The following is a 25,467-nucleotide window of genomic DNA, read 5'->3' on the forward strand; positions in this document are numbered from 1 at the left end:
AGGTCAGTGGAGCCTGGTTTCAGTACAACATGACGGGTGAGCTCATAGCAGCAGTGTCAGAACATCAGAAACATAGACATCAACATTAGACACTGGACAAACACCACAGGCATTATTCACATAACCGCAAGATGAAATTAACAGACAGAGTTTTAAAGTGGAGTATCAATCAATCAGTGTTAGTGAGAAGTGCTCAGAGTGCTTATTGGGACACACAGCGCCAACTACAGGGCGCCAGCTTTTAGAGGTGTTGGGCCGGATGAGAGGCATCGGAGCATATTTTTGTTGAGATATCGTGATCCAGCTGATGGACACAACGTTTCTCATTTTCCGCTTACACCAAAGAAAAAGTATGAATTTCCCCTTCCACTTCTGCCTATAGATCCCACTAAATGCTCCACACTGTTCCTTTAAAACACCTATTGTAAGACTCTTATCACCATTTCTATATGGACTTGGTAATGACTGCGTACATGTTGCACGTACACTTGCTCATGTGTGTAATTACTGTGGTGTCTAAGGAAGTTAACAGCTGCAGTGCAGCAGGGCAAGAGCGAGTCCAGGCACTTGATAGAGCTCTCACCGTAGCACTCAACACACATATTTATTTATATATATATATATATATATATATATATATTAGAAACGTGGTTTCTAACGTTAGCACATCTCGGCCTCCTCGTCTTGGCCTACCCGCATAAACGGATGCTTTTGCCACATGAAGTCTGACGAACAATAACGTTTTTTGAATCACAACCTCACTATCAGAAATAGCTGACAGCGGCGCGCACGCGGAGATAACCACGCAGCAGCACTCGGTGAAATGAAACAAAGATATAGGTAGAGCTGACGGTGAGACGAGGAGGGCGTGGCCATTTTTTGGAACGCCCTCTAGTGGACAGAAACCAAACAACTACATTGCCATTGATGGCATTGGCAACGTGTAAGCCTGTGTTGTGTAGTTAATATTGAAGCAACACTAAAGAGTTTTTAGTGCCTTAAAATAATGTTTCTAAAATCGTTTCAGTGGTTCATCACCTCAAAACCGGGTGAACGGCACTTCAGCGTTCACTCTGCGGCCCTCTATCGGCTGTAACGGCACTAACTTTGCCTCGTCGGGTAGTGGTTTTGTAGTTCTAATGAGACTACACATTTGACCTGCTTTACGGCAAGCGTTACAAAAGTCAGTAGGTGGAGGCTCTGCGTAGAGATCAGTGGGAGAACACCCGGCAGGTGCGTGGAAGATACCTTGCAGCTAGGTAGTTTTTAAATTGGCGTCATGGCAGAGCCTGCAAAGAAAAGGAGGAGTATAATGTCCGATGAGGCGAAGAAAAGAAAACGGGAGCATGACAAAGAAAGAGCTCTAACGAGAGTGAATATCGGACCGGCTCACACTCGTTGGTGAGAGCTGAAGGAGGCTACAAAATGCAAGACAGATGGTGACTTGGCTTTGTTGCTGCTGGACTTACCAGTAATCATTTTTTTCCCAACAGAGTGCATCTGTGTACAATACATTCTCAAATATTTTATTTGCTCATGTTAGGTAAGGCGTTAGCTATTGTGCTAATATATATGTAACTATCGCTATGGCTCATGTTAGCTAACCTTAGCTAAGGCGTTAGCTACTCTACCTTGTCACTGGACATCGTTCAAATCGTTCATCGTTTCCAGAGCCAGTTCTGCATACAAACAAATAACGTGCGTGTGACGGTAGGCTGCGGTAGGCTAAATTATTTACAACGGCAGTAATGGACAATTCTGCTTCCAACCTGTAGGGGGACCGAAGAGGAAAAGTTCTTAAGTGTTGCTTTAATAATAGGCTGAAATTAACATTCAGTATTTGAATATAATTCAAATATTGAAGAAATATGAAATTAAATTCAAATTGTATTATTGAGGAAAATTGACAGCTCTACAGCAGATTCACACATAATAACCTACAGTACTAATACTTACAACTAACGTGTCTGATGGGTTAGTCTGGATGCATCTGTGCGTCCCTACTCTCTTGTCTATGGAAGCGGTGTGGAGAGAATGATAAACGAGGGGTGTGAAGGCGTCCCTTTGGCCTGCTATCACCTCGCTGTTTGTAGCTGCTTGGCTGCTTATTAGAGGCTTTGCTGTTTCAAGCAGATCTAGGTAGGAACAGGGTTGCTGAGGTGCACTGCTGCAAACTGAAATTCACACATTTCATTCACTTCTGGAGAGGTCAACGTGAGCTTTCATGTGAATAGTTCAGGCTGGGGTCTATCCACACATCGTTTTGACATATTCATGCAATTTGTCATCACATGAAAGAACATAACCTGCAGGCTCCTCTTTTCCTTTCCTTTTTTTTCTTTTGTGCTTGTTGTGTTTGCTACTTGGATGCTAAGGATGCACCCACAAGGACATGTGTGCGTCCACACACGGGAAAAAAAAAACATCTCCAGTGAGAAGAACTTTTTGAGTGGCAGGTTGGTGGAATGGCGGCCCCTGATTGTGGTGATAATGGGATCCTTGTGTCATTGCAGATAGTGCCTCAGGAAATGGCAGAGAATTGCTTCTGGATCAAAGTCAAAGAAGAGAAGTTTGAGAATCCTGACCTATTTGCTCAGCTCTCCCTCTGCTTCTCCTCGCAGAGCAAAGGTAAGCAGGCATCATCTCTCTTCACTTCGTCCTTAATTAATCTACACACACATGCTTCATTTAGCCTCTCAGGCAATATATGCCAAGCCACTTTCATCTTGTGACACTCTACGAAAGCCATTTTCCCCTCACTGAGATGTTAATTATCTTTAAACCAAACAATTTTCCCATTGCATTTGAACTCCATCTATGTATACTCCCGAGTCAAGTATCGCTGCCAATTACGGATACCAGCACTCTTGCTGCAATGTTTTTATATGTGTGTGCAAGGAAGCTAGAATGCAATTCTTTGTACCCGCTGAGTAGTTTCAGATCAGTTCTTTTTTCGTGTGTGTGTGTGTGTCTGCATGTGGATGTGCACAACTTGAACTTGTACGTATATGTGTGAACAGAGAGAGTTATGCTTGGTTTAGCTTCTTGCCTTTTCCAGTCCAATAGGCCAATCCTCCATCGGGAGAAGACGGGAGGCTTTTGTGAAGGAAGCTCTGGGAGTTTTTCTTGTCCCGGCCAGTTTGTTTCTCAGATACACAACCAGGCTACCTAACTCGCTGATGAATAACACAAGCAGTACAGTGCAGCAAGTTTTTTTTTTGTATGGAAAAGGGTGTGTGAATGCACTTGATGTATTCCTCCCGTGGCAATTTGAGTGTTTTCCACTTCTTTGACAGTGTGTCTGCATGTGCGTGTGCATGTGTGTGTGTGTGTGTGTGTGTGTGTGTGTGTGTGTGTGTGTGTGTGTGTGTGTGTGTGTGTGTGTGTGTGTGTGTGGGGCATACACCCCTCTAATTCTAGCAGCAGTAGGAGGGGAAAAGTCAGAACCCTGTCAAGCGCAGAACAGTCAAATATGAGCTCTGTCAGGGTGTGTGGACATAACTATACAGAATCCTCCAACTTTTCTCATATTCCCACCGTCTGTTTGGATGTCAGTCAGCCCGCCAGCAGCTTCGTTCTCCGTCTCTCTCACAGCCCTGCAGGTCTACAAACTAGACTTGATTCTTTTTTTTGGGGGGGGGATGAGTTCTGTGAAATAAATAGCAATTTTGTCTCAGCTGCCGCAAAGTGATCTGGCAGCATAATACAGATGGGAGGGGAATGTGGATAGGAAAGGACAGTTGTTGTGAGGCTTATCGAAGTAGAAGGGATGAGCTTCGCTTCCTTCACCAGAGGATGTCTTGATGTTAGACGTCGTGTCTTTCAACAGGCCCTTTGTGCATCTCTGAAAACCTTTGCAATGCCTATTTAAGTGTTTTAATCTTCATTCTTTCATATGGCATTTGCATTTTTTATAGTGAGAGTTATGTTTAATATTTAGTGTTAGTAAATCAGTAAAAGTGCAGAGCACACCTGCTATAAATACATTTCCAGATAGGTTCTTATAATGAAATACAACTTACCATTTGGAGGTCCACAGACGCAGGGTTTTAATTCAGCTTTAAATGTCCTTTTAAATTCTTTATTAAATTCACTTTCTCACCCACTGGGTTTTTAAAAAAAAGTACTATAGATAGTCCATGTTCCCGTTGGCAGGGTAGGAATTCATGATCCAGCATTTCCCCTGGGAGTTACCTTTGCTGGATCCCTATCAATTACCCCTGCAGCGACTTCACTGAATCAGCTCTTTTCCCTCTATTGTTGAAAGAGAACATGATTTTCTCATGAATGAAAAATGCTGTTTAATGTTTGATATCGACCCCCTCCCACACCCACCCTCCCCGTCAGTGAAGTTGAAAGTCAATGAGAAGGGCTTTGATGTAGATTGTATTGCAAGAAAAAAAAAAAAAAAAGGTGTGAGATGGGATCTTCCTAAAATGAGACAGTAGTTCATTTGTTTTTCTCTTTCCTCTGTTACATGATTTGTGCAGAATCGTCTTTCAAATGCATGCCGTCTGGGGATACGCAACAATAAGCATATTTTGTCGAAAGAGATCCCTGCTTCAATTCCACTTTGAATATGACCTATTTGGGTAGCGAGTCTTCCTTCATGTCAAGTCTAATTGGTTAACTGGAATCGGATGCGGTTTAAAGCGGTTTTGGAGGATCAGGTGGACGGACGTAGTCTTGCAAGATTCATTCCTGTGGTCTTGCACTCTCATTGCAACCTCTCATTGTTAACATGGACCATAAATCCATTGTGCTGATTTGACAAACAAGTCGCCGGTGAAAACTGACTCCATTTGTCTGCGATATTGTCCCCGACACACACATACAGTATACATTTATTTTCCCCCCTCCATGCTTTCTTGTGGTACTTCCATCTTTGCCACATCACAGACATGGATATTTATAAGTAAAGCACACTTTGGGGGACTAGTGTATCGTGAAAGATGAGGCAAGCAGGTGTAAATGCCTTCCCTGCAGAGCTGCCCTCAGAAATTGGTACAAAAAGGCGTCTGTTAACTCCACGTTCCTTGGGATTCTTGCTTGTTACTTGCATTGTTGAAGAATAACACTTTAGCAGTAAAAAAAAGGAGAAAAAAAAAGAATCACTTTAACAGCCCCCAATTTTCTGATGCTTATTGCACTCAGAGGCCTCTAAAACAACTGAGAATGCAAGACTGTCATCTCCCCTGCTGCTTTTATGAGTCGCACTGTTTAATGAGTTTTTCCAAGAAAAGGAAATGATAATCAAGAGGGATTTCAACCTCAGCCTCAATCTTCTAAAAGTGTCTTTCTTTTCTACATTGTCATTTGTTATGCGATGGCTCTTTGGCCTGATTGAAATTCAACACCTATATCAGTGATTTGATCAGAAGACCATTGACATGTCACTGATACAAGATACAATGGTGACACCACCAATTTGTATCTCAGTTTGGGAACCACAATGTTTTTTTTTTTTTTAAGTAACCACTGTGGTTGGTGTACATTGCATTGAAAGCAGACCAAAGTAGCTCTGCAAATTATTTTCACACAGTAAATAATGATGTTGCTGTGTTGATTTACCGATGTGGTTTAAGCTACTGAAACTCTGTTGCAGTAAATGACAATGGAGTCTTTTTGTTTAACCCAGTGATACATCTTGATATTCAGCTGGCAAGGCAGGCTCTGAAGCTTTTATACAGTGAGCATCAATCCTCTTTGTATGTTAAAGTTTGTATCCGTATTACATGCTGCATACTCTTCTTGTGTGTCGAAAATGTTTTGCACTTGAAGCTACACCTCAGTCACTGATGTCAAGGCAGGTATTTCACCTTTGGCACCATTGAGCGCTCTGTGATCAGAAAATTGTTCCCACCCACGCTCGGAGCCGAGCGATCTGTTATCAGAGGCACACACAAACCTCCGTTTGCTCTCGCTCACCACCCTGGTTTTTCACATCTTTTGAACATATGTACAAGACATTAAATAGACATTGTAGAATCTACAGTCAACCAGAGTATGTCATATTTATTTTATTTCCCATTAAAACTTTCATTTTTGCTTTCTTTCTTGCCATTCATCCCTACTTTTCTGCTTTTTTCCGCTTGACTGTATTGGTTTATTTCTCTTTCTTTACCTTTTTCTCCATTGACTTGGCTCTCTCTTTTTTCTTTTACCCTCATCTCCCCTCAGTGCGCTTTATCAATCAGTGGGTTGTGCCTTTGTATGGCTCTTGGGATCAAATCAGATTCACTTCGGGATTGAATGTGTGTAGCCATGGCCTGCTGCATTTGAAAGGCAATTCATTCAGCTGGAACTTTGCAGTTCAATTTGAAACAAGATTGATGTTGGCAAACTTCACACCCCCTTTCTTCCAAAATGTTTCCTCCATTGCACGCATCAATTGCTGATGGACAAAGGGCATATGCCACTTGGTAATGGCCATGTGGAGGCTTCCTCAGCAGAAACAACGCAGTGCAAGCAGGCGGGTTACTCAATAACAACTGAAATCCCTGAGTGTGCTGTATTTCCATATACAATAACCATTGTTATTCTGTGTTTTTAAACCACTGCTAATGATGTTGGTGATGAATACATGCATTTCAGGAGTCAAACATGAACACAACCCGGAATCGTCAAATCAAGAGGGTTGTTGGTGTTGTTCAGCCCCAAAAAATGAATACACTTCATGGTTTGAAAGTCAATGACACTCATACTGCTGCAAAGAGACACAGAGGCCTAATGAAGATGTATGTGCATCCTGGAGGAGGAACCGCAGTCTGCATTGCACCCCTATGTGCAGGGTCATTGGGACTTTCTTTCCAGGCATGCCACTGTGTTAATGATGGCAAGGCAGCTAATGAACATGCACTTGTGGTGAATAAGGCTTGAGGGGACAGGGAGAAGTGTTACCAAACCAAACAGCACCTTTTTTGGAAATAAATCTTAAAACTGGTCGAGACGGGAAGAGAAAGGGGGAGGGGGAATGTCAAGGGAGTTCTTCGCCCGCATCATTTGATTTGCACATCATGTTTTACCGACGTCTAAAAAATGTGTTGCGGCATTGTGTGCTTTTAAACAGTCTACTTTGATCTTTAAACATGGCTTGCTATTATTTTTATTTTGTTGCTACTAATCGCCTTGTGTTAACAACAACAAAAATAAATCCTCAAACTTGTGTTCTGGCTGTAAAGATCAGCCTTGGAAAAAAGTAACTTGGTGAAAACCTGATTGCAAGTGATGGCTGCAGGCATCCACCCCCTCATCACATGGGATTTGATCAAATCCCTCAGGAGTTCTCTTCACTCCTGACACCCATTTTCCTTTACCCCTGTCCCTACAACTCAACCCCCCCACACACACACTTCCTCTCCCCACTGAGCCTATGCGGTGTGCACACCAGCAGATTCTCAATCCGAGCTACAAAGCCTCAGCAGTAGGGCGGTAATGACCCTGCCACAACGGCAGTAATGATGGAATCAGTGGGGGGTTTAGCTGGCTCTCTGACTCTCCCTAATAAGTCCCCTAATAACTCTGTTAACATCAGGGCTGACCCTGCCACCAGATCAAACACACTCACGCTTGGTCGGCCACCCCTCATGACACTCGGCAACCTCTCAGTCAGGCAAGGAAACTGTTGCTGACCAGCACACTGTGAGCCCGGGGGCCCTGCGGATCGTGTTCAATACCGTCCGCTGATAGAAGTTTTGGCTCACAGAGCACAGTAGCAACCGTTGCCACGATAAGCGTCACTCAACATATTTTAATCCTGTTAAGCCGTATTCATTCACTAACACTATGTATGAGATAGAAAACCTTTGAACAAAAAAAACAGACTACAGTTGGAGCTGTGCCTTCTCAGATAGTCACACTGTAATAAAGGCTTTTGTCTAATGAAGCTCAGCTCGAGACACTACAGCCCACTGTGGAATAGCCTTGTTTTAATTAATAGCGTGTGTACAACAATAAGCTTTTGATACATTCCGTGTCAAAGTGTTGGGAAGTCAGGCTCAGCGGTTTGGCTTTTCTTCTCCTGCCATCGCGTCCCGTCTCTCCTCTTATCTTGTTCCTCTCTTCTTGCTTCTGAGACCATCTCTTTGGACATGACAGCATCCATCTAGAGTCAAGACCAGCCTTGTAAAAAAATTTAAAAAAACACCCCCACACTCTCTCAGGGTCACTGTTTAACAGCTGCAGTCTCCCACAAACAAGATCAAATATGGCATTTCACCACACACACAGAGAGATGCTTCCTTTTGGTGGATTGTTTTGATGTGACCCGAGACCTTCCCTCACATCAGTGGACCATGCATTCTAGATTTAATGTGCATTATTACTTGATGCAAACCAAAGGGAATATTATCCCATTTTGCAAAAGAAAGGCCTCAAATGGTACCGTTTCCTCCTCATTGTAGAATATGGGGTATTAATTGCTGGCACAGGCTGGAGGCATTTGTCTCACTAAAACACAAAAACACCCCGATGTTCATTTTTCTCTGTTTGAGGCTGCGAGCCCACTGTGAATATCTAGGTGTCAGCCCTTTTCCTCGCTCGTCCCCGCACGTTTTCAATATATCACATATGAATGGAAATTAGGCCCTTAAATATTAATGACATGTAATTGGTTTATTGTAGGAGACTATATTATGTGCGTGTGCATCTGTGTCTGCGAGAGGGAGGGAAGAGCGAGAGCGATTTCCTCCCATTCCTACTTCATATTGCCTTGCTGTGATGTCCCACTGATTTTAATCTTCTCTTCTCAGATGAGAGCCATTCTGGCTATCACGCTGCACTTTAACTTTAGTCCTCTGAATATTAGCTTTCTTTGATACCTGCCGCTTTCAGCCTTCCAAGTCTACACCCTGCTAACTTTTATATGCCTTCAGGTACACAGTAATGTTCATCAAAACCTGTCTGTTCAAAAATAAATACCCCCCACGCATCTACATTTTTTATTTCACGTTTCTCCTTGCTGGAACACCTTATCTTACACATTCGGGATATATCAATCTTTCTATGTTGTCTTTTTAAATCAAATTCTCCGCTGACTCTCAAAACGAATGCGTCTCAGTTCATTAACACCATCTCTCAGGATTCTTCTCATTCTTTTTTTTTTTCTTTCTTACTATTACACACGCATTTGCTGCATCTTCATCTGTCTGGAAAGGTTCAGACTACCCATATATATATATATAAAGTCCATGTATGATCACATACTCGATGCAGATCAGGGACACGGACAGACTGAGACAAAAACAGTATGTGACCTGACTCAAACAAAATCACAGTAGCCAAGAGATGTGTCTCGTTGTTACGCGGCTGCCTAATTGAGTGATAGGATGCTTATTAACAATGGGACTTTTAAAAAGAAGACAATGTCAGCGCCGTCACCGGAGCTTTTCACATGGAAAAGCCCCAGCGGAGCTTCATTAACTCTCCCCCATGATCCCAGACAGCAGAGTATGGAGTGCATATCTAATCCAGCTCAGAAGTATGAGTACGAGAGCAGTGGGTTTTTATAGGAAATATACTTGATGTGTGATGGTTCACTGTTCCCTGTGTGGGTGCACTGCTGTAGTGGATTGGCCATTTTTAAGTGATGCATGAGAGGATTAGAATGACTGTGGAAGTTTGCCATGCTGCATTTGTTAGTTTTAGACCTTTTCAAAAAAGTAAAGATACTGATTAAAACATACAGATGTGCTGATAATAATCAAAAGGACATGGATATTTCTATTCCTTCCCTATTGCTCTGATTTCTTCGTACGTTTCTATTGTGGCAGATCGTTTCAGTGACGTTCACCATCCCATGTGCAACTTATACTGCTTTGTTTTTAGGTATTTACTTCAGGGCTGGATAGCTTTTCCTCTACATCAGCAACGGTTGACACTTCTTTTCCTCTGATAGGCTTGTAGACACAATTTGGTTTTCAAACTGTTACAACTCAACCACCCGCTGTATTTCATAATCTCCTCTTAAATGAGATCAAACTCAAGCTCACACAGTTAACAACAGAATGCATCCGTTGTAATTGCAATTGTTTTACTAGTATCTCAATTGTACACAACCTCTCCAAATGTGCTGAGGATCTGGCACCATGTTCACTTATGATTTCCATGCAGATAAAACAAAAAAAAAATGCACATAACGTCTCTCTGTACTGGCTAACACGATGCCTGAGAGTGAGCCGCTCCCTGCCTAGTTTGTTACATGGCATTAAGGAAGGAATTGGTTTGTGGCCACAAGTGGGCCAAGGGGGTCGACACTCCACAGTCAATCTGGCTGGAAAGGGACAGAGAGGAGACGGAGGAACACGGGAGGGAGAGAACAATCACAATGTCACATACAGCATGGGTAAACAATCAGAGTCCTGCGTGTTCAAGATGGTGCCACCTTGAATATAAACAATCACGACTGATAATGCTACAGCGAGGTAAATTACTGCACAGACGGAAAAGGTTGAGATGAGGGAACGGTAGAGTAAGGGAGACAGACCGGCCTGATTACAGACTCCACAGTCACCTGAAAAAGAAGAAGAAGAAAAAAACAAAACAAAAACAGAGTGACAATAAAGAAAAATTGTTAAAGCTGGGACACTCAAATTTAAACTTAATGACTTTTGTAGCTGTTTAAATAGGCTTTTGTAGACTTTGATTTATTGCTGTTTATGCAAGGAGATAAAACACGTTGTTCAAAAGCTAATAAAACATACTAATGGGCTTCTATGATTCTCAGACGGCTAACTTAGCAATGTGTCTTCTTCGTGTATGATTTGGTTGTCCTGATTATTTCATTACAGAAGCAACTCCAGCTTCGCACCACAAGTTTAAGTGCCATTTGTCTTTAAGGGCCTCTTTGTTCATCAACAATAGACTATTTATACCTGCACACTGAGGCCATCCTTTTACTGTTTTTGTTGAGGTGCCATGTATGAGCTCTACTCATTTTCTGCCTATGATCCTTATTACAGAATAATTTGGTAATAGTAATAATGGTAATACTACTAATTACATCATCATGACCACCATCATTATTATTATTCGCCCCAAGGAAATGAAGAAGAGTTTGATTGTAACACTATCCCAGAGAGCACTGTTTGCCTATTTATTTAAAGTATATTATTAAAGTGTATTATTACACTTCTACGCAGCACGTCCTCGGGTCCTCAGTAATTAACCCACTGAGTATGAAGTAGATCGGACGAAGGGTTCTCGAGATACATAGCATACCGACATAGACACAGTCAGACAGACAGTCCTTGATTTCGAGTTAAAATGCAGAAGTGTCAGATGGTCAGTGTGACCCCTAATGACACTATATGATTTTTAAACCACAAAAGCGCTCTACATATAGAATCTTAAATCACCTCAATTGAGGAATACAACATGAATGTTGAGTTCAGACGCTGCACTTCTGAATATCCAGATTGATCCATTTTTAAAGCTTCCCCGTGCCACCGGGCACCACCTCTGCATGGAAGGCACATAAACTGTCCATTGCACTTTTCTTTGCAGTTTCCCTTCAGGAAACACGTATTGGTACAGTTAGCCTTTTCTTTTATTTATTTTCCCTTTCTTGAGCTTACTTCCCCCTCCTCCCACGCTGTATCTTTCTGTACTCTTCACCATCTTCCCCTCCTTGTCATCTCCCTTGAACTTAAAGTCAGTATATTCCCCTCTTTTTCTCTTATCACTGTCTTGCTACAGTATCCACAGCATACATATTTTACATCTCCCCGTATTTCATTGTCTGTATGAATGTCTGTCTCTTTTTCTGTTTACCATCTCCGTATCCGCTTTCGAATCAGCTTGTTTCTTTGGAAAGTGAAATACATTCAAGTTTTTCATCACTTTTAGTACCAATATCCTGAATCCATAAACAAGGAACAATGTAAAACAAACAAACGTTTCAAAGCACCTCATAATGAATACCCTCATCTAACAAGCATCTATGGTTATTTTTGAACAGCTTTATTTTCATTTTCCATATGTGATACTTCCTTTTGTCTGTCTACTTGAAGCCTCCTCTGAAGAAGATGAAAGGTGAAATTATCATTTAAAATTTGATGTGTTAAATCGAGAGAACAAGGCATACAGATACTGTTTTGTGCAGTGGAAATTATAGATAATTGGCAGTGTGTTATTTATTATTGCATTGTAGAAGCCTTTAGGGGGAAGAGACTTTCTCTGAATTGCAGCATTTGCAGATTGTTTGCTCCTTTGTCCTCCCCTTTTGACCATGTTTTATTAAACACACCGTCTACTGTTGAAACCCTGCAGAAGAGAAAACCCCAGGAAAATCTGAAGCTGTACTGTGACAGATGTGGAGAGGATGGAACACCTCTGCTGTGTGAAGTGTGAACCATTATTTTGATGTTGTTTTTGGCCAGTTGTTTGCCTTTGGCCCGGTGTTTTGTCTTATAAACAAAGAGAAACTCTGAGGTTGCCTGGGCCCCACTGTGATGCCACACTCAGACTTAGCCATGTTAAGCTTTTGGTCTTTCGCTGGTGTTGCACCGTTATTGCACTTTTTGCTCCACCCACACATGCAAGCAAGCGTAAAGTACATCAGTAACACTCCAGAGTAGAGGCAGGGCTATGGGAATTTTGCTTATGTACACATAAGCACACGGAAGCCAGCTGTAATGCTACGCCAAAATCAAGCCCATTTCCCTGAAACAGGAGGCAAGTAGACCACTGAGCAATGTATTCCAGCAGGGTATTTCATCATCGCCGCATTCTGACACGACCTTCGACCCCAGTCGCTCATCGCCAGATGAGGGCCGACGGGAGTCAAGCGCATGGATAAATGTGCCGTTACATGTGAAGTACAGGTCCAGCCGTGGTTGGGAACTGTTAAGTAGAAAGGCTGGCGGTTTTAAAGACTAGATTACTTTGACTGTGTGGATTTGCATGAAGGTGTTTCTGCTCTCCTGGTCTTTCTTTTCACCTCTCAACTCTCTTCCAATCCATCGCTGGCTGAGGTAAAGCAGCTTATTAACCTTTCTGAGGCCACAGGCATCCCCGGGATGGGAATTCGCCACAGACATACTGTGTAAGACAAATTAACCTTAGAGGATTGATATGCCTTGATTTTAATTTTAATCACACTGAAACACGTTGGATATTTTATGTCTGATTCAAATGTGATGAATATTTTACGTTCAGCCATACTGAAATTGAGATTTCAGCTGGAAGAATGTGTCTTACATTGTGGATATGATGTCATTCCACACTTTTGTATGGATCATAATCACACATTTTATTGTCTTATTCATATTTAAGTGTCATATGAAGATAAAATAGAAAGTTAAACAAACGGCCAGAAGTTCCATTTTGAAAATATTCCCTTCTCTTAGTTTCCTGTTCCGCTTGATCAGGGGAAGTTAAAAGCTATTGTAGGAAGTTAAGCGTTCCTACACTATAAATCTTTGACAAATATGCTACGGCTGTATCTGTAATTGACTATCTACTGTATAATTGCGATGCAGTTAGAGGTCCTGCACTAAAGGTGAAAGTTATGTTGGTGGTCCACCCTCCAGGTGGGGGCTTCCAGGGTAAAAGACAGCAGCAGCTTAGTCTAATTTCTGCTCCCTAAAGTATTTTGACATGACTGGGACAAGCACATGGTGATGTTTTTAGATAAGATTTTGCTAATGTCTCCTTAGTTTCCCCTAGTATTAATGGGTGCCTTAGGCAGCAGAATGTAATGAGCATTGATAACAGGCAGACACGAGGGCCAGTGAATAAACTCTGGGGTTAATTGTTTGTGTCTCACCATTGCAATCGGCTTTACTTTACTGGCATTCGCCAAATGTAGCGCCGCGGCGGAATGCAAAAAGCCCGTGCCGGGATGTGATGCGCTAGCTAGCGGTGTAATGGATGACTAAGCAGGGCACACGGGCCACTCGGGCCCATGGATCCCTCTCGACATCTGAGGCTTGGGTTTGTTCATTAAAGGTGCGGGAGACGGTTTGACCTTAGGCGAGTCTAATATGACCCCCTCTCTCAGTAAATGCTTCATTAGCTTTGCTTTTCCCATACTGGACCGCCTCACTTAATCTGCGCTTCTTCCCCGGTCCACCTAAGTTGTGTACATAGTCTGTTTGTGTTTGTGTGTGTGCTGGTGCGTCCGTGTATTTGTATGCGTGTTAATGAGGGCTCCTGGTGGTGTGTAATTAACACAACAGCAAATGTCCCCAAAGGGTAAGATTAACGTTGAACACATTAGACACAATGGAGCCCGGGAGAGTTTTTTTTTTTTTTGGCAATTAAATGTTTTGTGTGTTTGTGTGTGTGTGTGTGTGTTTGTGTCTGTCTGTGTATGTTGGTGTATGTCAGACCGTAACTCATGTTTGCATAACTGCATTGCTGCCACTTCTGTCCCTCACACACACACACACACACACACACACACACACACACACACACACACACACACACACACACACACACACACACACACACACCAGAACACACGCCCAGACAAAGCCAACAGTCCCTCTGGATTTGCGGGCTCCTAACATGCAGGCTGGCAGGATTCTGTCAGCCTTCTTCTCCCGACCGCCTCCTCCACACAACCTGGTCCAACAAAGATAAACACATGCTGGGTAGATTATTAGAGAAGTACCAAGGGCCCCGCAGCAGAGCAGCCAGTGTCCCATTGTTCTCCGAACGCGGTGGTACCTTGTAGAATCCGATGCAGTCACCCCCAGGGTGTTCTGATACATACTTAGACACAGGTGGGCACTGATACCAGCGTGAGAGCTACAACAGACTCCAATGACATTTCATTGTCAAAAGAAACTCCCGGCACATTGTTCTCACTGGTGGAATCACTGCTGGTTTAGATGCTCTAGCGGCTGGTACGGTAGGAATGGAAAATTCATTCACAGATATATTATACCGATATTCAATGTACACCTTATTTTTCTTAATCTCATGCTGACAGAACACACCTGGGACTGTGATATGCTAAGTGACGGCGGTGATCGTGAGCGCCAACAGTGGCAATCTCCCTTTGCCTTGCAACATTTCACCTGCCGTGCTGGACCAAAACGCTTCTACAGCAGTTCCCAGCCAAAAAGATGTTTGTTGGGTGTGTGTCGTATCATATAAAAAGACAACCTGTTGGGTGGGTGTGTGTGTGTGTGTGTGTGTGTGTGTGTGTGTGTGTGTGTGTGTGTGTGTGTTACCAACAGGTTGTCATTTTTTATTTGATGTTCTACACTTTTGCTGAACATTTCTCACTGTATTTGTGTTATTAGTTCCTCTGTCTTGCATACCACATGCCTTTTTCATGCGGCCATTCCCAAAGACTCTATCTATAACATTGAATCTGAAAAATTAACATGAAAGGCTGGCATGCATTCTGTTTATTTTATTGATGAGAGGAAAAGAACAAGGGCCTGTTAACTCTGCCTCAATGTATTTATTTGATCTAATTTCTAAAATATTTAACCAAATTATGTTTTCGATAACGCTTACGCGACACAAAGAGGTGATTTATCAAATGTTCTTCTCTTGGATGGCTGGGCTGCCTATTCCAAATAATATACGGTGATGCAGAAATGGTCAGGAACATTTATTATCTTCTCATGATTTATACTAAGACTTATTCTGAATTTGGTCATGAGGCTTTGCTATTTTAAAAAAGTGGGTCCCCAGAAAAACAAAATTGGAACTGGATTCATGTTTTCATTGTAAATATAATATACGTATATACTGGGGCTAAATGTTTTTGATCAACACCATGCCACAAAAGCTGTATTCAATTGAGTAGAGAGAGAATATGTGAGAGCAAAATAGGATGAGTTAAAGAGTGAGCCCAGGAAAAGAGATAATGATACCTGGGTTAGAAGAGAGACATAGATGGCGAACAAGCGAAAGAGATGTTTCAAGAAGTAGTATTATTGGAGATGAAGGGAGTGATAGAGTGAGAGGGATGATAAGTACACCGGCGGAGGCTGTTATTGCTGCGGAGGAAAATTATAACATTTCTCAGTAGAGAATTTGCACACGCTGCACCGCACTTCCTTCAACGTTATTGGATCAGGAGTAAACTGTGAGCATTTGAGATTATCTTCCTTCACTGACAACAAGACATCACTCTCTTAGTACAGTGTTTTTTGGGTTTATTTCATTGAGATGTGTCGAGGAAAACAGTCAGATTTTTAAATGAGGGTTAATTGACAGTCGGTTAATGAGTAATTATATTACAGACAAAAGTGCACCCTTGACATTTGCGTGTCACCGTGGCACATGTCCGGCCAGGAAATACACACTTGGACATTTGCACACTGGCCTCAACAGGCTGCCTGCACCGGCGTTATTGTTCTGTCTGTTGTAATTAAGAAAGACATGGCGTCAAACCAACAATCAACATTGGTTCATTGGTGTCTGAGTTTTCCTCTCCCCTGATTGTAGCTTGATGGCAATGTCCTCCAGCACTGAGTAAATAAGCCCCAATTAATGTGACACATTCTCACCAGAAAATATGAATAGCTTGCTTGCAGTACCACAATTCAAAGTCTGCAAAGCGGTTAATTGCTGATCAGTGCTGGCAGGACAAGGGTATTTAGCGACTTTCCAACAATCATCACTGAACAAGCTGCCAAACCTGGAGGAATTATATTCCCGCTGTCTGGTGCTCGACCAAGTCAGCACAAAATGCTGTCACCTACAACATGTGAACTCGTTATCTGACAGCTCTTTGGGAAAATAGTGCAATAAACACGCAGTGAGGGGTGTTGATGTGTATTTAGACCAGCAGGACAAGTGCTAAGGCGGTAGCAATTGGTGATAAAAATAATGGTAAATAACTGTCACGAGTATGAAGAGATTTCACCTTCTCATGTTCTGCAAAACAGCCAAGAAGCATGACACATTTATAGTGATCATTTATTTGTTTTAAGTGGGGGGCGGAGGGGGGGATCCACTATTGCCTGTGTATAGCTAGCACATGTTTGCTCGTTTTCATTGATGAACTACTAACATTTATTTTATTTTTTTTCCAAATTTGGAATTGATCTATTTTCTCTTTCGATTAATTTATTAAATTACCAAAATATCAAAGACGTATTATAATGATGCATTAAGGTTATTAAATAATTATAATGATGCAATATTTATTTATCCAAAATGTAGAAGTTAGAGTTGTGTTAAATGGACCTGATTTTACTTAGAAATACAATTTTACACTTCTGGACAATACAATTTACCTGTTGTCTTAATATTCCGTCGTTGAGCATTTAAACAGCAAATATCCACTGATAATCAAACTAAACTCAATAACATTCAACTCTTCAGTAAAAAAAGCCCCTTTTTTCTAGCAAGCTAATTTAGTCTGCATTGTAGATCTGAGAAGCAGCAAGTTTCTCATTGCAAGTGCATTACAATATGCAGCCCACAACAAAGCTTTTGCTTGTCTTATAACATTTGATTCTTTTGATGATGTATTTCATCATATCCTTCTTGGCCTGTCCACTTGGAGTGATGTTATTCATTTTCATGCCATAGTTCTTGTTCAGCTTATAATAACTTTTTTTTTAATACGTTACCTGTCATCATTCCACAGGAGGTGCCTTTATCAAAGAGTATTTCTCCTCCAGTAGGGGGCACTGTGATATAGGCCAATAGCCTCTCTGAGGTTTGAATCTGTGGAGTGGAGTGGAGCACACATCCTCTCACAGCCTCCTCAGGGCTTTGGAAATCATAGACATATCAAATACAATCCAACACAACATATTCACCATCAAAATTTCATCAGATCACACGGTGAGGGATGCTATATGTCGAAACGGGGACCGATCTGGACGTTTGAACTGCGTCGACCCGGAATCAATGCAAACTTATTTTCTGTAGAAGTGCCAAAATACTAACTTTCACATGTTTCATTTCCCAGAGGAACGAGTGTATTGCAATGCAACGGTCAATCTGTTTTTTATCAGATCATGATTTGTGTCAAGTCCAGTTGAACCGTTTCTCTCAGGAGCTTGTGTCCTCAACAGTTGTGAGTTCAGTGTTATGGCAAAGTAGTTTTCACTGTTTTCTTTTATGTGTGGAGACAGCTTAGAAAAACAGTTGAAGCTGACGGAAAGGCCAAACTGTTCCTGTGTTTGTATCTTGGAATGTTGAAAGGTTATGTGATACACAAAGTGAGCTTTTAAAAAAATAAACAATGTTATCAGTAAGACAGGGACACACTTTTAAGGCTTCATAAGATACATATTTGATACACTTGGGACAATAGCATTTTTCCCCACACAATTCAGAATACAGCATGTGATTGATGACCACCAATCTCAATCCTTGCATTATTTATTTTGTATTTTTATTTGTTTTTGGAATGCATGTCTTACTGATGCCTAGTGTTATAATATAAGTAGCTGAACACTGAATAGGGCATTGATTGCCTCTTTTAAAGTAAATTGGCTACCTGCATGGCGCCTGTGGCTTATACAACTACACAGTAACTCCATGGACAGATAGGCCTTGCATATTTCATATCAAGCCAAGAGAAAATATATTCATAGAACCAGATGCATTAACAATTGATACCAACCGAAACAACTCAACAGGACCGTGGCTTGTTAATATCAATGAGTCGTTTCACACGTTTCACAATTTGTCAATGAGAATGATTTTACACTTATACACTGCCGAGCATTAGGTCTATATTTTTTCTATCATTGATCCATGCCCTTCTAATAATAATCAAAACCAGTATGATGGCACTGACTCTTCTATCATTCTGCTAGGTGTATATGCAACATCCACACTATGTTTATAAATGTTCTTCACACTCTTACCCCAACTGACGACGATTACGACTAATTTAATTTGTGCATAGACACGGCTCTTTCAGTTAGGTAACACGTCTGCATATGTTATCACCCTTATTTATTAAACATGCATACAATCTAATAATAATGAGACTGTGCAATCTAAACACCACTTGTAAATTACCTCTAACCTGCATTTCATGTTGAACGGCACAGTTTTCCTTTTTTATTCCAATATTTATTATTTCCAATAATTTATCACATACGGGTAATCAAAATGGTTACTTTATTGCCTGAAGAAATATTAAAAGTGAATACAGTTTTTTTTTGGGAAAATGATAAAGCTGGTGGCTCTAAGCAAAGTAATCGGATTCCACTCTACAACAGAAGAACAGTAAATGACGTGATGCCCCCTCCTCCTCTCCTCCCCAGCGCGTTTAGCGTGAGTGCCGGGAATAAACACCATGATCCCGCCAATAAATACAACTGATCCTGCGAGAAATGCGAGGCAGCAATTTGCTTTGCGTTTGGTGCGAACACACGTTTATGAACATCAATGGAGATGGAATAGAGACGTGTGGGCATTGGACTTGAACTTGGCTGTGACTCGGCTTTCATAATGGCCTGCATGTCTGTGGTCTTTTGAAAACTGAGACGTTGATAGTGGGAATTGGCCTGCTGTTACCTTGAGTGCAATCTTCATCGGCCACCTGCTCTGGTCTGAACCACTGCTACTGTTTGTGTTACATAAATCTGTTGGTTTGTCATGTTAATCCAGTATGCCAAGTTGTTTTTTAATCATTCACATTGCAAAAAAATAAAAAAACAATATCCAGATAGATACCATAGATGGATTACATTATTGTCATCAAAGTCTTAGTGTACAAATACAGAGATAGTATTATTAACTGACTGAATCTGGGATGTTATCTACCCATTAGTTTATCAACCTCATAAGTACCATGATCTACGCTTAGCGACATCGTGTATTATTGATTTATATAGTTAGAACATCGAACCGCATCCTAAAACCTTGTCCCTCCTAACCTGTAACCATAGCCAAAGTGTTCAGGAAAGACAAACTCCAAAGGTGGATCATTTTACAATATGGTTACCAAGGCTTCTGGTGGGATTTCCAATTAAGATGCAATCTGTTATCTGTTCAGACGACTAATAAGCACAACAAAGCCATGGAGGGGACCCCCTGGAATTCATATCAGACCACTTGAAATAACCATCAAGCCCTCCTATCTGATGCACTGCCAATACCTGCTCACTTTCCCAATTAAAACCCCAGGCAGGTTGTTCTCCTGTTAATAAGGAATGTATTAGGGCTACTGTCATCGTGACATATAATGGGGTAGACACCGGCTAGATAACTGTGTGGGCAGCATGTTGTTTGTAGACTTCTTTTTTTTAATATATATATCTGAAATCAATGTGCCTGTGTTCATGTGTGTGAGCACAAACACGACTGTGCGCTACGAGAGGGTATTGTGGGTCAGCACCGTTATGTTCTTCTCTGATAATTAGGACTGTGCTGTGCCCAATCAGACGCAGAGACCGCCAGTGACAGCACAGCATTGATGACCTTCATTTCATGATGAAGCCAATTACAACATGAAAAGGAGTGTGTGTGTGTGTGTGTGTGGGGGGGGGGGGGGGGGGGGGGTGGGGAAGGGGATTAAGGCTGATGAAATGTGCTGTGAAAGGACAAGGACCCACTTTTCTCCTGTTTTTCACTTAATATCTTCTTTTTTTTAGCATTACGGTGTCGGTACCTGTGTTTTTGCATGTGGATGAGTGTACACAGTCCAGTTGCCTAGTAATGTGTTATATCTTTGAAACTTACCTCAACTCTTTTATATTGCGTTGTTAGATTTGATTGCACTATATTTAGATAAACACAGTGTGTGTGTGTGTGTGTGTGTGTGTGTGTGTGTGTGTGTGTGTGTGTGTGTGATATACAGGACACCTTGCGGTTGCATTGCATCAAATAAAGCAGCACTGTTAGTGACTGCTTCAAACATGACGTCATCCAGGTGTCACTTTTCTTGAGATCATCCCCTCTGCCTGTGCAGTTGTGGTTGCCTCTGTGTGTTCTTGCATGGGCGCGTGGAATTCTCCCTCAACGGGGGAACTTGCTGGCTCGGCAGGGGGAGATATGAGAATTTCTGGCTCTGCTGAAGGTTGATAGTCCCACACACACACACACACACACACACACCGCAGAGATTAAGCACCATGGGCAAGCCTCTCCTCGGGGCAAACGGCACCGGGTGGGAAATAGCTCTCTTCCATACTACATCTTCTGTCTTCTGCTGCTGATACAGACCCGGCATGCGCAAAAGACACACACGTTCATTAGGGCAGACACGCATATGATCGTATACACACACACACATACACACTCAGACAGAAGAGTCTGGATCCAGATTTCTTCGTTCCGAGACAGAGAGGGAGGCTAACGTAGATGGTGTAGTTTAATTAGGCTCAGCCAGCACACACTGATAATTGCTCCTGAATTTGACACTGTTTTTCAAATGTCACCGGCGAGTGCTTTACTTAGAGATTTGAAATGTGAGTCATTATTCGGATCGTGTCACATTCATGCCTTTTTTTCCCCCTCTCCTTTGGTTTTCATGGAATAGCACCGTTGTTATTGATGATTTAATAACGATGTGTCACAGGATGGATACAGTATGGCTATTTTAGAAAGTTTTCAGGATGACCGGTCGTCTGATTAATCTACAAATACACAGTCAGCAAATGTGAGCAAAGAAAAACAAAATGGCTGGTAGTCACTGGTCAACCACAACGGGATCCAGAGAAATGTGTCACTATGTTTTTACATATATGTCTCTTTCTGCAAATGATCGAGCACAATATTCTTAAGTGCAACACAGTCAGGCACTTCAGACTTCATCAAGATAATATGAAAAAAACAATGTTTGTGTATATTTAGTCCAGCCTGCATTACACCAGTGGCAATTTTGGTTATGCAACCTGCTGGCTCTATTAAAATAAAAAAAAACACATCCCCATATTAACCAAGCTCACCGGGGTCCTGTTCCAGCCTGCATGCTGATGTTTTGTTTTTAAACAAAAAACTAATATTCAAAATGGTACTCAAACTTTCTCCAAGGTTGGGAGGTCTACATGTTCTTGATTTTGACAATCCGATGTTTGTAGCCAATATTTCTCTAAAGTTTATTGATTCGAGTAAACACGCACGCTGCCAATGTGAAGGCATATGGTTGCAGTCATGTGCCTCCGCATTAACTCGGAAACAAAAATGAAGCAAAACAAGAGGTTGCAGCTGCTGGCAGGAAAGAGAGGATCTGGATGGTCACACTAGTCGGGCACCTTTGGCTCCTTAAGTACAACATAGGTAGACGCAGTATGCCACACACACACGCTCACAAGAAGCCTAAGCGGGGACTGTCACAACGTACAGTACAACATATTTCACCAAAGCCTGTTATTCTCTCTGCGTGCACTTTTGTGTGTTCATGCTCTTCCTCCGTCTCCAATTCACCCCCTGTTGGAATCCCCCATTGCCCAGTGAGTTTGGACGCTCATATCAGTTGGGCAGCACTCTGTTTGTGCCTTCAACCCTCATCTCCGAGCACAGGCGTCTCCACTGTGATCACTGGAGTCCACCGATGATCCTTTATCAACTTCTATGGTGCTTTCCACCACATATAATCCTCCAGCAGTGCCGGCTGGTTGGATTTCACTCGGGGCGTCCCCCCATTGTGTGATCCAAAGTGACATCCCGTGTAGAAACTGCTATACTGTAGTGATAACATGCCTACCTCTGACATAGACTCTAACCAGTCAACGGCCCTTTGGTACATCCGTTTACACAACGCTGATTTACTTGAAAGTTATCTTAGAAGCACTGCACATCTAAAAGACCTCTGTTTCTGAAAATGCAAGTTATATTTTCAGAATTATTTTCTTTTTCTTTTTGTTCTCTTCTCTTTTCCACACACACTGTTTTACTCTACCTGGTTTATTTGGAATTTAATAGAGCATTGCTATTTTCTTTTTGCAGTGGTTCTGTTCACAAGAATGATGTGTTTGCTGACAACAATTGTTGATTTACAAAGAAACCAAAGTGTTCTAAGAAAGAACTCAAGATAAACATCTCACCATGTATTGTTCTTTTAGGCCCTCATCAGTTACAAAATATTTTTCATATTATTTTCATTTGCTTGTTTTGGCAGCCGACTGCTATGTTTCTATCACAATAATTTAAAGTTGCTTTTCACTGAAACATTACATTTTGCTACACGGTTATAATGCCCTCCTCACAGTCCCGCTGTGGGAAATAATACACTTTTCTTGAGGAAAATGTATTTCTATAAATAGAAGAATAACAATGTAGAATGACAATTGACTCTTTATAATAACTCTTTACTTATTTAATTATTTTGGTGTTAATTGAAACGGCTTACAGGTTTACGAGATCTGGCATGTAGCTGCTGGTGAGGCATGATTTTATCTGTCCTTGTGACTTGGGTTCAGCACTGGCAGCTATGCGACACTGTCAGAGGAGTGTGTGTGTGTGTGTGTGTGTGTGTGTGTGTGTGTGTGTGTGTGTGTGTGTGTGTGTGTGTGTGTGTGTGTGTGTGTGTGTGTGTGTGTGTGTGTGTGTGTGTGTGTGTGTGTGTGTGTGTGTGTGTGTGTGTGTGTGTTGGGTGGGCGGGGAATGAGAAATGTGTTTGGTAGGATTTTGTCAATAGCACGGACAAAGTCAGACTGACTCTTGTAGTCTTGTGGTCTCTATGTAGACTTTTTATACCGAGGGCATTTCTCAAATTGAAGGCTGTCCTCACATTTACTGTATCCTTACCTTGTTTAGGCTTTGATAGAATTCAGGTTAAGGTAAGGAGTACACTGAATTGAGGTTATGGTTCGGGGATATGTACTTTATATTGCCTATGAAGTGCCCTCATACGGATGGTAGCACAGTGAAATCCATGTGTGTGTGCATGCATATGTGTGTAGAATCGTGTCTCTCCTTTCTGTGCCGGTCCACAGTCTACCCAGACTTTGTAGTGAAGCGCACTGTTGGCTACCATGGAAAGTATAGCACAGCCCTATGGGCATTCCACATCCATTTGAATTGTTTTCAATGCACCTCCATGGCAGAGCACAGGACTTTGTTGAAATTTTAATGGATCTTTGACCTAGATTTTGTGTGTGTGTGTGTGTGTGTGGGCGAGTGAATATGTGTCTGATGTGTGCCAGTCTCAACACTGTCAGCTGAAGAAAAGCATTCGCCATCGATGGGGGAAGGGTAGCTCAGCAGAAATGTAGTGGTGGCAACAATTTTTTTCGTCGCACTGGCTTGTCTACATGAGCCTGTGTTCACTCCTTAAGGAAATAATGAAGTGATAAAAAGAAACCCCGCTGATGAACATGTGTGCCGCTGCACTTTTCAAAATCAAGCGCTGTGCTCTGTATAAGGCTTTGCCCCTCATTTATACATTCAAGTAAGAGTCACCCATGGGGTTTCGAGGTGTACTGCGAAACCTGCTTTGTCTGAGGGAAACGAGGGGCTGAAAAGTCAGACAGACAGAAGTATGAAAAAAACGGAGGACTCATCACTGACAATCATGTCATAGCTTAGTGTATGCACTGACGGGGGGAAAACTGAATTATAGCTTTCTTCGTTTCAATTTGGCAGCTTCGTGTTCTGCCCCAACCACTTTGTTTTGTTGCTAGTGGAGCAAATACACCTCTTAAGCAAAGTGAAGCTCCTTCCTGTGAATGAAAGAATGAATAGCCCACTCAAGTGTAATCATCTTCCAATGACACAAAGTATGTCTGCCATAATGTCTTTTCTCAGCACGAGTTGGAAGTTTAAGTTTGAGGCCATTTAAGCATCAGCTGAAGTGCCTTGATAACGCACTTCACCTGACTATGACAGTTTTGACCATTCTATAAGATGGTCTATATACAATTGTGTGTGTGTGTGTGTGTGTGTGTGTGTGTGTGTGTGTGTGTGTGTGTGTGTGTGTGTGTGTGTGTGTGTGTGTGTGTGTGTGTGTGTGTGTGTGTGTGTGTGTGTGTTCACCATGCATACTTCATTAGTGGAGTTGCCTGCCAGATGCAACGCCATTGCACAGTGGACGTGGACCCTTGACTGGAACTGGGATTACAATTAAACAAGGAATGGGAAGCTAGAAGAGGATTACTCATCGGGTGATTAAAAGTAACCTTTAGAGCTATGGGCGAGCTGTTAGCCATGCCCTTTCTTTTTCCTGTAAATGCCATCTTAGGACTGTGGTCTAATGATGCTACAATAGTTTCAAGGCAATTACACTGCCTCTAAATTGATCCCAAAGCATCAGGCGCGTGAGCGAGAGGAGTAAAGGGGTAGTGAAAAAGCGTGGAAGTAGATGGCGATCCAACCATCAGGTACACAAGCACGAAAGCAAGAGGCCTGAGATTGTTAGCTGTTCAGATCGCTCGTCAGAAGCTGATATTCAGCTCGGTTAAAAGGGGGCGTGCTCTATCAATGCTCATTTCTTGTTTGATAGCACCATTTTCTCATAAGGAAGCTGATTTTGGAATAATTATTTTTTTCCCTGACCGAAAGCCGACCCTCGTTAGCTGTTAACAGACACGACCAGGGCCATTCATGCAGGGGTGCTTAGGCTGTAGTTCCTCACAAGCTGCCCAG

General features: G+C 42.0%; 1 protein-coding gene across 2 annotated transcripts in view; it reads left to right on the forward strand.

The window, feature by feature from the left end:
* The window catches only part of diaph2 (diaphanous-related formin 2), a 352,630-nt gene that overhangs the window by 140,023 nt on the left and 187,140 nt on the right, over positions 1–25,467 (forward strand). For both annotated transcript variants that reach the window (XM_084010082.1, XM_084010083.1), the window contains one exon: positions 2,514–2,628. In XM_084010082.1, the coding sequence (XP_083866208.1) occupies positions 2,514–2,628 (115 nt within the window). The remainder of the gene's footprint in view (positions 1–2,513; positions 2,629–25,467) is intronic.

This window comes from Eutrigla gurnardus (genome assembly GCF_963514095.1).
Source record: "Eutrigla gurnardus genome assembly, chromosome: 5".
NCBI classification, from domain to species: Eukaryota; Metazoa; Chordata; class Actinopteri; order Perciformes; family Triglidae; genus Eutrigla; species Eutrigla gurnardus.